Here is a 12,951-nt window from a genome sequence, read left to right as displayed (position 1 = left end):
GTCGATTCTTGATATGATATTAAAAAATGGTTAGAATTTCCTAATGTGTGGGTAATAAAAAAATAAATCGTACGAATTCCAGTTTGGTTGTTACTTCTTGTTAGTTTCCCCACCGTGCCTCGGAGAGCACGTTAAGCTTTCGGTCCCATCATATAAATCTAATAGCGATCGTTATTCATAGTAAAGAATATATCCGCCAACCCGCATTGGAGTAGCGTGGTTGATTAAGCTCTGGTTCTTCTCTTACATGGAAAAAGAGGCTTATACCCAGATGCGGGATATTACAGGCTGTAGCGACAATGTAAAAGTAATAGAGTTGAAGGTTAAAGGTAAAGGATACCTTTGCTGTGTAAAGTAATAGAGTTGAAGGTTAAAGGTAAAGGATACCTTTGCTGTGTGTGCAGTTCAAGGTTGGCGTGGCTGAGGGCGGGCGCGCGGGGCGCCGCGCGGCAGCGCTCCGACACCACCAGCGCCTCGTGGTGGCGCCCCAGCTCTACATTAGAGAAGTTTGCTTCAAGTTATACTGTCCACCAACATACATACTTTACATTACGTAACAAAGTAACAAAATGTTACTTAAGTCAACATGATAAATAATTTTACGGATATTTTAAGATTTTATTCCATTCTAAATCTCCTGGGGGGATTGGGGATTGGGTCGGAAACGCGCTTGCGATGCTTCTGGTGTTGCAGGTACCATCAGATGAGCCGTACGCTTATTTGCCAACCGAAAAAAAAAAAAGAAATCTAAAATGTAATCTATATACCTAATGATTCTAAATATAATAGGCATCAGAAAAATTCCGTCAGCGTCGGATCACGTCCTGAACTTACTGGGCCGTCACAGGACTATCGATTTATATTTTCCAGTAATGAATCGCCTATAGGATAAGCACGGTATGGGCATTTTAGAGTCCGTGGATGTTAATACTAAATAATAAAAGGAAACGTAATTGGCATTCTTAGTGTAAATTTTTTCAGCTACATAACACGAATATTTCATGCTAGTTTCTCTTGCTGTAATGATTTTAAAAGAAATGGCATAACATTTTAAGCGTATAATTCCCGCTTCCCCCTCTTGAAAAACTTACCAACGAGAACTCGCTGTAGGGCATGCTGTGTAGAAGTCTGGAGCGCAACAATCTTCCGGTCGCGATGCTTATCATTGCCGGGTCCCAGCACCGTGAGCGCCGCTTGCAGTTGCTCCTTCGCTTCCTCTAGTTCTCCGGAAGCCCACAACGCGAAACCGAGTCTATGGCGTACTCTAGCCTAAAATAATAATAAATAAATATCTCTCAACACCTTGGAACTTAAAAAGCCGACTGATGTCGGGATAACCATCCAACTGCTTTCAACTGAGGTAGGGCACAGTAGGAATTTCCTGCTCAAAATATGGAGCAGCCCGACTGGGGTAGTACCTCGACCTTACAGAAGATCACAGCAAAATAATACTGTTTTCAAGCAGTATTGTGTTCCTGTTGGTGAGTAAGGTGACCAGAGCTCCTGGGGGGATTGGGGATTGGGTCGGCAACGTGCTTGCGATGCTTCTGGTGTTGCAGGTGTCTATAAGCTACGGTAATCGCTTACCATCAGGTGAGCCGTACGCTTGTTTGCCGACCTAGTGACATAAAAAAAAAAAAAAAACTGCTGGCTTTGAAATACACAGGCCGAAGACGGGCAGCAGCGTCTTCGGTGCGACAAAGCCAGTCCTGCGGTCACCAAGTTTCCTGCCCAGCGTGGTGACTATGGGCGATACACATTTTTGGCGCATAGTTCACGCATTTTTGGCGCTCACTCGTGGAGGCCTATGTCCAGCAGTGCAGTGTATTAGGCTGATGCGACTATAGGCGTACCTCGTCGCCGCCGCCGGCCAGCCCCTCGGCGGCGGCCAGCGCCTGCCGCAGGTAGGCCACGGCGCTGCCGCACGCGCCCAGCGCCAGGTGCGCGCGCCCGAGGTCCGCCAGCGCCTGCGCGCGCCCGCGCCCGTCGTCTGCCGGCGGGCTCTTATCAGTATTGGTGCCAATATTGGAGCTCTAGGCTCGCCCAGGGGATTCGACCACCATTAACGTGTGTGTCAAATACATTGTAGTGTGTGTAGTGTAGTTTTTTACTAATTTAATGTAGTTTTAACCAACTTCGAAAAAAGGAGGAGGTTCTTAATTCGACTGTATTTTTTGTTTTTTTATTGATTTAATTCTTCGAAAAAGGAGGAGGTTCTCAATTCGACTGTATTTTTTGTTTTTTTATTGATTTAATTCTTCAAAAAAGGAGGAGGTTCTCAATTCGATTCTGTGTGTTATTGGTTTAAAGATATCCGAAATATGGTACCATGATAAGGAAAGCAGGATCTGATGATGGGATTCCAGAGAAATCGAGGGAAACCTTCGAAAATCTGCGTAAATTGTTACTGGGTGTACCGATTTTGATGATTTTTAATTTAATCGAAAGCCGATGTTATATATTATATATGATGTGGTCACATTTAATTTTCATCGAGATTTGATTACAATTTTTAGAAAAACCTTTGACGATGCGTATTTACTTGACTATTTTTTCGTTTACCTACGTTGTATTACTTGTCGATGTGATTCAAATCGGTTTTTTTTTTCGTTTGTAAACAAATACAATTATTTATGCATAATTTAAAACAAATAGCATTCTGCACTCTTTATTAATATATAGTGTATGTATGAGAATGAACTTTATAGTAACCTATGTATTGTAGCTACTTCATTAATAAAATTCAGTTCCGCTAGAGCGTGTGCACGACATCGAGATACGTGGCATGGCAATTGCAAAGACATTATTATTTATTCAAAGAGAGATAAACACTGTGACTCGTGTAGATCATCCATTGTGTGTGCAACCACGCGCGGAATATCTTGACTTGAATTCCCTGCTCAAAACATGGAGCAGCCCGACTGGGGTAGTACCTCGACCTTACAGAAGATCACAGCTAAATAATACTGTTTTCAAACAGTATTGTGTTCCTGTTGGTGAGTAAGGTGACCAGAGCTCCTGGGGGGATTGGGGATTGGGTCGGCAACGCGCTTGCGATGCTTCTGGTGTTGCAGGCATCTATAAGCTACGGTAATCGCTTACCATTAGGTGAGCCGTACGCTTGTTTGCCGACCTAGTGATATAAAACCTAGCCTCGCATTAAACAGCGACCGCTGCTCTACCGAGCGGCAAGCAGCGGCAAGCAGCGGCAAGCAGCAGCAAGCAGTGGCAAGCAGCGGCAGCGGCACGTACCCGCGGCGGTGGCGTGCCGCAGCCGCGCCTCGTGCCAGCGCGCCGCCTCCGCGTGCGCCCCCAGCGCCGCCTGCGCTGCGCCCAGACCGCCACAAGCACGCGCCTGCGTTACAGTTATCACATTTTGAAAGAAAGAAACACGTTTATTCGGAGGATCACACAAATCGCAGACAGTTTTTACATAAAAATCACAGTTAAATAGAAATAATAATAATTAATAAATAAGTACATATAGAAAAAAATATTACAAGAGCAGTAAATATAGACTACAAAAAACTATATCATCAAAAATAAAAAAAAGTAAATTTAAAAATTTCCAAAAAAGTTATGAAAAAAGACGAATAAACAAGAAATGTGAAAATAATTGTATGTCCAAATAATACCGCCTGCAGCTAAGTGCTGTACCCCAAAAGGTATATCACTCAGCTTGGAGTTGGCTTTCATAAAATTTAAATTTTATTCTGTAATCGCTATCTTAAATACCGAATACTCATAAAAAATCTTTCACGGGTCTCGTGAAGGAATTGGATAGCTAACTTAGTACCCTTTCAAAAAGATCTAATAAATCCAACCAGGTTAGGCGAGATCTTCAACTGAAATTCTATAATATGTCCGAGATCTGGACATCCGCCAACTCGTAGTGGGGAAGAATGGAGCAAGAGGCCTATGCCCAGCAGTTGGATATTACAGGCTGAATCGTGATCAGAATATCAAAAAAATCAGTAGACTATTAGTATCGTTTTACAATTTTTTGTTATATATTTCCTAAATGTCTTATTCAAGTTGCCTATGTACTACATCAAGTGCCTACCATTTTATAAAATGCCATTAATTTGAGTGATGTACTCAAAAAATGTTCGAAAGACTTCGATCTAGAGTCAACTGCGCTTTGCAAAATGTATTAACAGGATTGCATTACTTTTTTTTTGTTATCGCAGGGGAACCCATTTACGGGTGATATCCAGGATGCCCGGGTAGGCATACCTAGACCGTATGTCGGCTTCAGCACTTGGGGGTGCACTACCGACCACTCGGGGACTCCCTCCAGGATTGCATTACTCGATCAAGGTATCGAAGTGGTTTCAATGTAGAGTCAACGGAGCTGGTGCTTGTCCCCCACCTGCAGGTGGGTTAGCCCCAGGCGGTGCGCCAGCTCCAGCTCCGCGCGGTGGTGCCTGGCGGCGGTCGCGTGGTCGCCCAGCGCGTGGTGCGCGGCGCCCAGCGCGTGGCAGGCCTCGGCCTCCATTATCTGGTTATTGAGCTCCCTGGCGGATACGTTACACATGGTTACTTGAAGCTTCTTGATTTTTTTTTTATATATGGGAGGTGGAAGGAATATGGAAGGGCGGGACATCCTGACACAGGTAAAACACTTACTTAAAAGAATGTCCCTAAAACGGTTTCATATTATGTAAATGTTTTTCTAAATAAATTATTTTTTTGGTTACTTACAGCTTCTTGATTTTGTTATATATGGAAGAAATATGGAATAGTGAGACATTCTGACACAGGTAAAATACTTAGTTAAAAGAGTGTCCCAACAACGGTTTCATATTATGTAAACGTTTTTCTAAATAAATTATTTTACGAAATAAAACTAACTTGGCAATGCTCTTCTGGTGTTCCAGACAAGACACGGCTTGTTCGAGGTTGTTGAGTGCGATGTGTAGCGCGCCCAGTTCTCCGTACGCCTGAGCCTTTGCTTCCGGCACTCCAAGCTCATGCGATACCACCAAACGCTTCTCCAGACAAACCAGAGCTTGTTGGAGGTTCCCAACTGATCTAATGTTTAAAAAAAAAGATAACATTATTACTTCAACTTAAATTCAATATGATTTTGCCAATTTATGGTAATTTTCAGTCATTTTCTCAATGTTAAGAATTGAAATATGACATCTTTCCTTCAATTTTAAGCATATGTAATGTTTATAAAATATTTTGTTACTAACAACTAAAGTGGTCGATTTTTAAATTTGAATATTAGTTATAAACTGTTAGTGGTTTATCAAGTTATTTTGGAAATTCAAAAAACTTCTATTATAATTTTTTTACACTATAAGTACTGGTATATTCACAAAATATTTTCGACTAACTTGTGACTCAATCCAAGACCTCGGTAAGCTCTTTCCTGTTCCCTCGCATTGTCCAACTTTAACGCAGCGGCCAGGTGCTGCTCGTGATACTTGGCCGCCTCATCTGGATCACCAAGCGCATCGTAGCAGTCGCCAAGTGAGCCAAGTGCTCTTGCTTTATCCAACTGGCAAGTTGGCGTGTTCACTCTTTCTAGGATTGCCAGTTGCTATATCAAAGAAATTAATGGATTAGAAAAAAAATCAAGTACATTATTCCCTTTATGTTGGGTTCCTTAAAATTGTATTCACTTACTTGTTCTAAATATCCAATAGCGTCTTCGTAATGTCCCATATTTAGTTTAGCGATTCCGAGGTTTCCATATGCTTGAGCTTCGAGCGCACAGTCTTGTAGTTCCTGAGCTCTTTCTAGTTGCTCCTATACATTTACAATAGTGGTTACAGTTTCATACACTTCACATATATTGAGAGATAAAGCCACATTTACTGATATATTTAAATTAATTACTTTTTGTAAGTCCAATTTCAATATTTTAAACCTTTATTATACGGATAGAAATTAAACAAATATAAGTCACTGAAATAAATGCACAAAAGGTACACATTTAACTCTAATTTTGTTTACTAAAGCACAAATTCTGATTTTAATTTTATTCGAAATATGTCAAAATTCTATCTACGATAATAATGACGATATACCCAAAGATAGTTTTACTGAAATCTGCCTTTGATTAATGAGGTTTAATAGAGGTAGGTGTCAAGGCAGAGTAACTTACTCGATAGCACCTGGCAGCGTGCGAGTAGTGTCCTAGGGCCATGTGCACCGCGCCCAAGTGAGAGTGAGCTCTCGCCTCTCCCGCTGCATCTCCAGCCTCTTGGCGAAGTGTTAGTTCCTTTACAGATAATTTTTGTACGTTTTCAACTCCAAATTTATCGTTATTTAGTTTATTATCATTTACATAATACTTTTTAATTTTAGTTTTTTATTAGACTATTGATTATTTAATATTAATCTCATATATAATTATATTGTCATTTTTAATTTTAGCTAGTTGATCAGACAGACTTATTTTTATTTATAAGTAACCGTCAACAAAGGATGAGAAAACTTTAAAAGAGGTAAATGAAATCAGTAAATTGTTCTAGGGTAGGTGTGACAAAACGCTAACTGAGGTAGGACACCGCAGAAAATATCTTGCTCAAAATCTGGGACAAAATGACAGGGGAAGTACCTCTGCCTTACAGAAAATCACAGATAAGCAATAGCCCTGCTTTCAAGCAGTGTTGTGATGATTAAGGGAACCAGAGACCCTAGGGAAATTTTTGGTAAAGTCGGCAATGCACTTGCGAAGACAACCCTATCTACCTACCGATTGCAATGATTCAAATGTTGCGGGCTATTACAGGCGTTTACAGTATTAGCTTACCATCAAGTGAACCGTACGCTTATTTGCCGACCTAGTTGTTGAGTCATGTTTGGCTACAAATAACTTATATTAAAAAAAATGTTAATTTAAATTTTCTGTATAATTAAATTTGGTCATTAGTAACATCCACACTTTACCTGTGTGTGATGTCCTAAAGCGGCGTCCAATCTCCTCTGCAATCTCCTCGCGAGTCCGAGGGCTCCGCACGCCGCGGCTTCCAAGGACCGATCACGAGCCTGAATATATTAACTTTATTGGTTTTTTCTTTTTTTACATTTTAAAGTTTTAAATCATTGATTATAGATAGAAGCTTAAGCTCCAATATCAAAGCACTGTATAAATTTCACTCAATCTAATTAAAATTTTATATATTTGATTTCTAAACTCGTATATAATATAATCTTTCAAATTTGCTGTTTGATATAAAATACATAATAATAATATCAAACAGGATAGAACGTATTGTGTTCTTAAATCAAAATAATTTTTAACACTGAAATCAGAGTACCTCCTTACTGTATATGAAATTAACAGAAAATAATAACATACTTGTCTAGCAAACCCAAGTTGTCTCTGGTACATTTTCACTGCTTCTTCCACATCACCCATTTTGATCAAAACGTCACCAATATTTCCGAGCGCTCTGAACTTTCCTTGCAAGTGCTGAGTCATGTGAGCTATTGCCAAGAAGTACTTCTGGCATTCCAGGGCCGTTTCTAGATTCCCTAACGCGAGATGAGCTAAACCAAGGTTACAGTACGCCCTGCCCATGTTCATTTTGTCTTGGAGGTCTTTAGCCAGAGACAAGTCTTGGTCGTAATATCTGGTGTAAAGAAATTATTATCAAATTAGAAACTTAAGATATAACAGACATGAAGGAGACAAAATTTCATAGTGAGGTTTTTAGATTTAATTTTTTTTAATGTTAATTAATGTAATAAATAAATTTGGATCTTCTTCTTCTTTACATTTAGAGCCTGTTGCATTAGTTGTGGATAAAGTTTATCCTGTAAATAAATTACAATTGCACTTTAACAGCAGGAAGTAGAATAGGCCATTAGGACCTGTTTTATGCCAATTAATAAACTACAGCGTTCAGATTCATTTTTGCAAATAGAAGTAGCGTTATCCACAACTTCTGAAACAGGCCCTTAGAGCATAAAAATTATATCAGGAAGTAATTTATAAGTAATCAAAATGGAGGAGGATAAGTTTTGTACCTGACAGCTTCCTTGTAGTTTCCCAAACAATAATGGGCGTATCCTAGAAAATGACATGCTTTAGCTTCAGCTATGACGTCTCCTAACTCTTGCGAGAGCATCAAATGCTGCTCGTAGTATGGAACCGCTTGAGAGAATTCTCCTCTTGATGACAAACAGTTTCCAAGGTTAAGAAGTGCGCAAGCTTCTCCTGCTGCGTCTTTAAGTTCACGTGCTATTCCTGTTAATACAGTAAAAAAAATGTTTGAAATCGTTATTAAGAAGAACTAGTTTTATTGGTTTCTAAGCGCTAATGTCAATATTGCAAATGGAAAGTACCATCGCGCCTCAATCTATAGGTGTGGTCAATAATATAAGAAAAGTGAAATCAAATTGTTAAAATGGTACAAAAATACAATTATCATTGCCCTATATAAGACATGAAATCTTTGCCCACTAGTGGGATTTTTTAAAGGCTCTTTTAGCTCAATATATATATATATATATAATACGTAGTCTAGCTATCGGGTATAATAGAAACCAGAAACTGCTAATTACTAGTATAAGTTTAACTTCACAGCTAATTGTAGCAATCAATATTACTTACCAAGATGTGCTCTATAATGAAACAGCGCCATATCATGAGCGCCTAAGGCCTGATATGCCACCGCCAAGTTGCCATGAGTAGAAGCTTCGGAGCTTCTGTCGTGGACTTCTTTGGATATAGTCAGTTCCTGTTTATGATATTTTATGGCCTGCTCGTAAAAACCCGCTGCAGAGTAGGCGTTACCGATGTTACCGTACGCTCGACCCATTCCAGCTTTATCCTGAAATTCGTCTTGGTTATTAAAATTTGAAGCAAATGTAAAAGGGTCAATCGACATACACTTTCTGTGTTTGTGTTGCGCACCCTTTCAAAATTTGAGAATAATGCTGGTTCCGAAAGATTTTTAGTAACTACATATACACTATATTTAGTTTTAAGTAGTTAAACGTATTGTATTTGATTTTAATTTTATATTATTTCAAGTAGCATTAAATAGGCTAGCAAAAATTTTTTAGGTACCAATTTTCTATTGCAGATGCTTATTTTATTTTTCTTTAACTTTTTCATATGTTATAAATAAATAATTATGCGATCGCATAGTTTTAAAACTAGATTTATGAATGTAAATCATAGCTTAGTTTAAAACCGACACTTACTTGAAGTTGTCTAGCAATAGACAGATGAGCCTGATGCAACTTCAGAGCGGCGTCATGTTCTCCAAGTAATTGGTACACGATGCCTAAATTAGAGCAAGCTCTGCCTTCGCCGACCTGTAAGTGTACATTGCGTTGACAAGACTGATCAAATATAATTGTGTTTGCAGGCAAACGAAGAAAAACCGACTTCAATTACATCGACAAGTAACAACGTAGGTAGACGAAAAAATAGTTAAGTAAATACGCATTATCAAAGGTTACTCCAAAAGTTGTAATCACATCTCGATGAAATTTAAATGTGACCACATCATAAACATCGGCGTTCGATTAAATTAAAGATTATCAAAATCGGTACAACCAGTAAAAAGTTATGCGGATTTTCGAGTTTCCCTCGATTTCTCTAGGACCCCATCAGATCCTGATTTCCTTATCATGATACGGTCGAATTGAGTAACCTCCTCCTTTTTTGAAGTCGGTTAAAAAAATAGAAGACGAGTGTAATTTAAATATATTACTATTAAGTGACCTGTAGATTTAGATACGATTGACAGGTTTAAAAAAAAGTAACTGCGGAGTTTCTTGTCCATTTTAACCGTATTTAAAAAAGGAGGAGGGTCTCAATTCGACTGAATTTTACCTCACAAATTTTTATTGGGTGGACTGATATCGACGATTCTTTTTTTAATCGAAAGGTGGCGCTTTTCATGTGGTCCCATTTAAATTTAGTCGAGATATATATGTATACTCAAAATACTTCCATATAGGGAATATGGAAGTATTTTGATTATCTGTAATAAAGCGTATTTACTTGACTACTTTTTCGTCTACCCACGTTGTATTACTGGTCGATGTAATTGAAATTGGTGTTTTTTGTTTGCGAGTAAGCACAATTATTTTTCTGCAGAAATTACATTCCGAATCGGCGGTAACTTAACCTTAACCATGATTAATTTAATATAGTTTAATTTAATTTTGATTTGCGAAATGACTATTGAAAAGTCCTTTCATTACACCTAGTTGAACAAAAAAATTTTGAATTTTATTTTGTATATTTTGTTAATTATTTGAATAGTTTAAGAGTAATCGAAGCCATTTAAATTACCTTCATAGATCCAAAGTCATATCACAGACTTTTCTGATTTTATTAACAAGTAATAAAGAGAAAAATAAGTATAAAAGATCGAATGCACTAATCGTCTATCATAAAGCCACGGCCACACTTGTGCAACCAAGCGAAATACCTACAACGAAGCCTGGTCGCTGTCAGTAAGGTCACACGCTTGGTCGAACATAAGGGTTTGATGCTTTAAACTCGCCGTCTTAGTTATTTATTAGGTAAAGTACCAAAATAGATCTAAAGAAGCATGACCGTATATACAGAAAATTTTAATTAGAAAAAAACACACTGTATATTCTTAAAATTTTCAACAATCAAAAAAAACCTTTTTTTATTCATCTACTCAAGTTCAAACATATATTTTTTAAATTGTTGACTAGAAATATTATATTAGAACAGTTTTTTATTATTATTATTCAAATATTAATTCATTCATCATTATCATCATCATTACAGCCTATACAGTCCACTGCTGGACATAGGCCTCCACAAGTACACGCCAAAAACAACGTGAACTCATGTGTTTTGCCCATAGTCACCACGCTGGGCAGGCGGGTTGGTGGCCGCAGTACTGGCTTTGTCGCACCGAAGACGCTGCTGCCCGTCTTCGGCCTGTTTATTTCAAAGCCAGCAGTTGGATGGTTATCCCGCCATCGGTCAGCTTCTCAAGTTCCAAGGTGGTTGTGGAACCTTGTTATCCCTTAGTCGCCTCTTACGACACCCACGGGAAGAGAGGGGTGGCTAAATTCTTTAGTGCCGTAGCCACACAGCATAATTCATTAATTAAATTTAATTACCTAATTATACGAGATAAATGGAATTTACTTAAAAACAATTTTACATGTATCTCAGTGCATGTATAAAGGGTAATAAGAATGACAGTTACAAAAAAAAAAATGAATGTACAGATTAAACAAAAATACCTTATCTCTGGCTGCCAGAGCCACATCTAGCTGTCTTTCGTGCCATTTCTTTGCTTGAGCGTAATCTCCCGCACACCTCGAGGAAAAAATATATATGAAAAGGAGTCTGCTAAATCGAACAATCGTAAAATATAGTTATAATGTAAATTGTTTAGTAACATGACGAGAATTTATTTTAAACTTATTATTTTATACAATTTTTATTGACTGTGATATTACATCAATTCGGACGAAACTGAACGAGCTTTTTTCTGTACAAATATTTTACCCAGATAAGTTTTTCTATAGTAAAAAGATACTAATCTCGCATTGTATTTGTAGGAATATAAATATAATATAATATAATACAATATAAATATATCTGTTTGTATGACGTATAAAATTCCATGAATTAGATATAATCATAATACGTTGAGAATTAAGAATTGTTTTTAAAAGTAAAAATGATTTTTTTCACTGATGTGTAAATTAATTGCTGGTTATTGATTTTAATTTTATTTTATATACAATAAAATTCATAACTAAAGCTGGCAATTACTTTGAATTACGCAGCAATTACTATTAGTAATAAAATCGTAAATAAAAGTATATAAACATTTAAAAAAGAGAGATGATTAAAAGGTTTATTTTAGTTAGTTTATGAGAAAAACATTATAAATATTACCTTGCTGCATGTCCCAGACCCGCGTACGCTCTGGCTTCGATAGCTCTGTCGCCCAAGTTCTGAGCTAGTCTCAAAACATTTTCATGGTAAGCAATAGCTTGTGAAAAATTCCTCCTATAGTGATAAGATGAACCTAAATTTGAATATGCCCTTGCTTCTTCAACCTGCAAATATAATATTAACATATTTTAACGCATAAATTCAATTTATTTATTGATACAACCAGGTAATTGGTGTGAAGTGTTGTATAATTTTTATGCTCGAAGTAGAACTATTTCTTAAAGATTACCTTTTTAAAACACATACAATTAAAACTACGAATTATAAAATTACAAGAAATTCAAATAATAGTCTCGCAATACGAAATGTAAACAGATTTGAAAATTAATTGGACACATGTTGAGGTTTGATGAAATAAGTAAAAAACTAAAGGTAAAGTACCTGATGATAGTCTTACCTGATCTCCGAGTCTCCTCGCTAATCTCAGGTGCTGAGTGTGACAATCAACGGCGGAGTCGAATTCGCCCATCGCTAGGTATACGGCGCCGACATTGCCTATCTCTCTCGCTTCTTGCAACCTGTCGCCCATCTGTTTCACAAGTTGCACGCATTGCTTGTGGCTCGCGAGCGCATTCGGGTAGTCCCCGATAGCCGTGTAAACGTGCCCTAGCGACGTAAGCGCGGCGGCTGCCGCTTGTGTGTCCTAAACATTAATATAAAAGTCGTAAAACTTTCTTGTAAACATAATTAAATTTTAATTACAAATTAAAATAAGCACTTTATAAACGTGACTATTTATTAAGGGCAATGTCGTAAAGTATATTTTTATGATGTTCAAATGTAAGTTTTATATTTCAAAGAAAAAGAAATAAAGAATAATTATAATGTATTCTGATATAAATCTACTCAACGGTAGCTGCATATAAAGTATGTTTGGAAGTCACTAAAAATTACTTTATATTCCAAGCCGCGAGGAATAATACAAACGAAGGGACCTAAAAACAAATAAAAGATGATTAGGATGCATCCCATCCTTTTCAACAAGGAAATGAAGGCTAAAGGAAAAAAAGGACATT

The 12,951-nt window shown here is 37.6% G+C and overlaps 1 protein-coding gene across 1 annotated transcript in view; it reads right to left on the bottom strand.

Moving 5' to 3' along the window:
• The window catches only part of LOC123663637 (tetratricopeptide repeat protein 28), a 65,392-nt gene that overhangs the window by 17,143 nt on the left and 35,298 nt on the right, over nt 1–12,951 (bottom strand). The window contains 17 exon segments of the mRNA XM_045598305.1: nt 388–493; nt 1,092–1,269; nt 1,854–1,990; nt 3,253–3,355; nt 4,373–4,517; nt 4,855–5,034; nt 5,346–5,551; nt 5,638–5,760; nt 6,119–6,235; nt 6,907–7,005; nt 7,319–7,592; nt 7,990–8,209; nt 8,576–8,795; nt 9,172–9,285; nt 11,212–11,287; nt 11,876–12,039; nt 12,333–12,578. Of these exon segments, the coding sequence (XP_045454261.1) occupies nt 388–493; nt 1,092–1,269; nt 1,854–1,990; nt 3,253–3,355; nt 4,373–4,517; nt 4,855–5,034; nt 5,346–5,551; nt 5,638–5,760; nt 6,119–6,235; nt 6,907–7,005; nt 7,319–7,592; nt 7,990–8,209; nt 8,576–8,795; nt 9,172–9,285; nt 11,212–11,287; nt 11,876–12,039; nt 12,333–12,578 (2,708 nt within the window).

The sequence above is a fragment of the Melitaea cinxia genome, chromosome 20, assembly GCF_905220565.1.
Source record: "Melitaea cinxia chromosome 20, ilMelCinx1.1, whole genome shotgun sequence".
In the NCBI taxonomy this organism is placed as follows: Eukaryota; Metazoa; Arthropoda; class Insecta; order Lepidoptera; family Nymphalidae; genus Melitaea; species Melitaea cinxia.
Note: the sequence above shows the minus strand (reverse complement) of the source record. Positions and strands in the feature narration are given on the sequence as shown.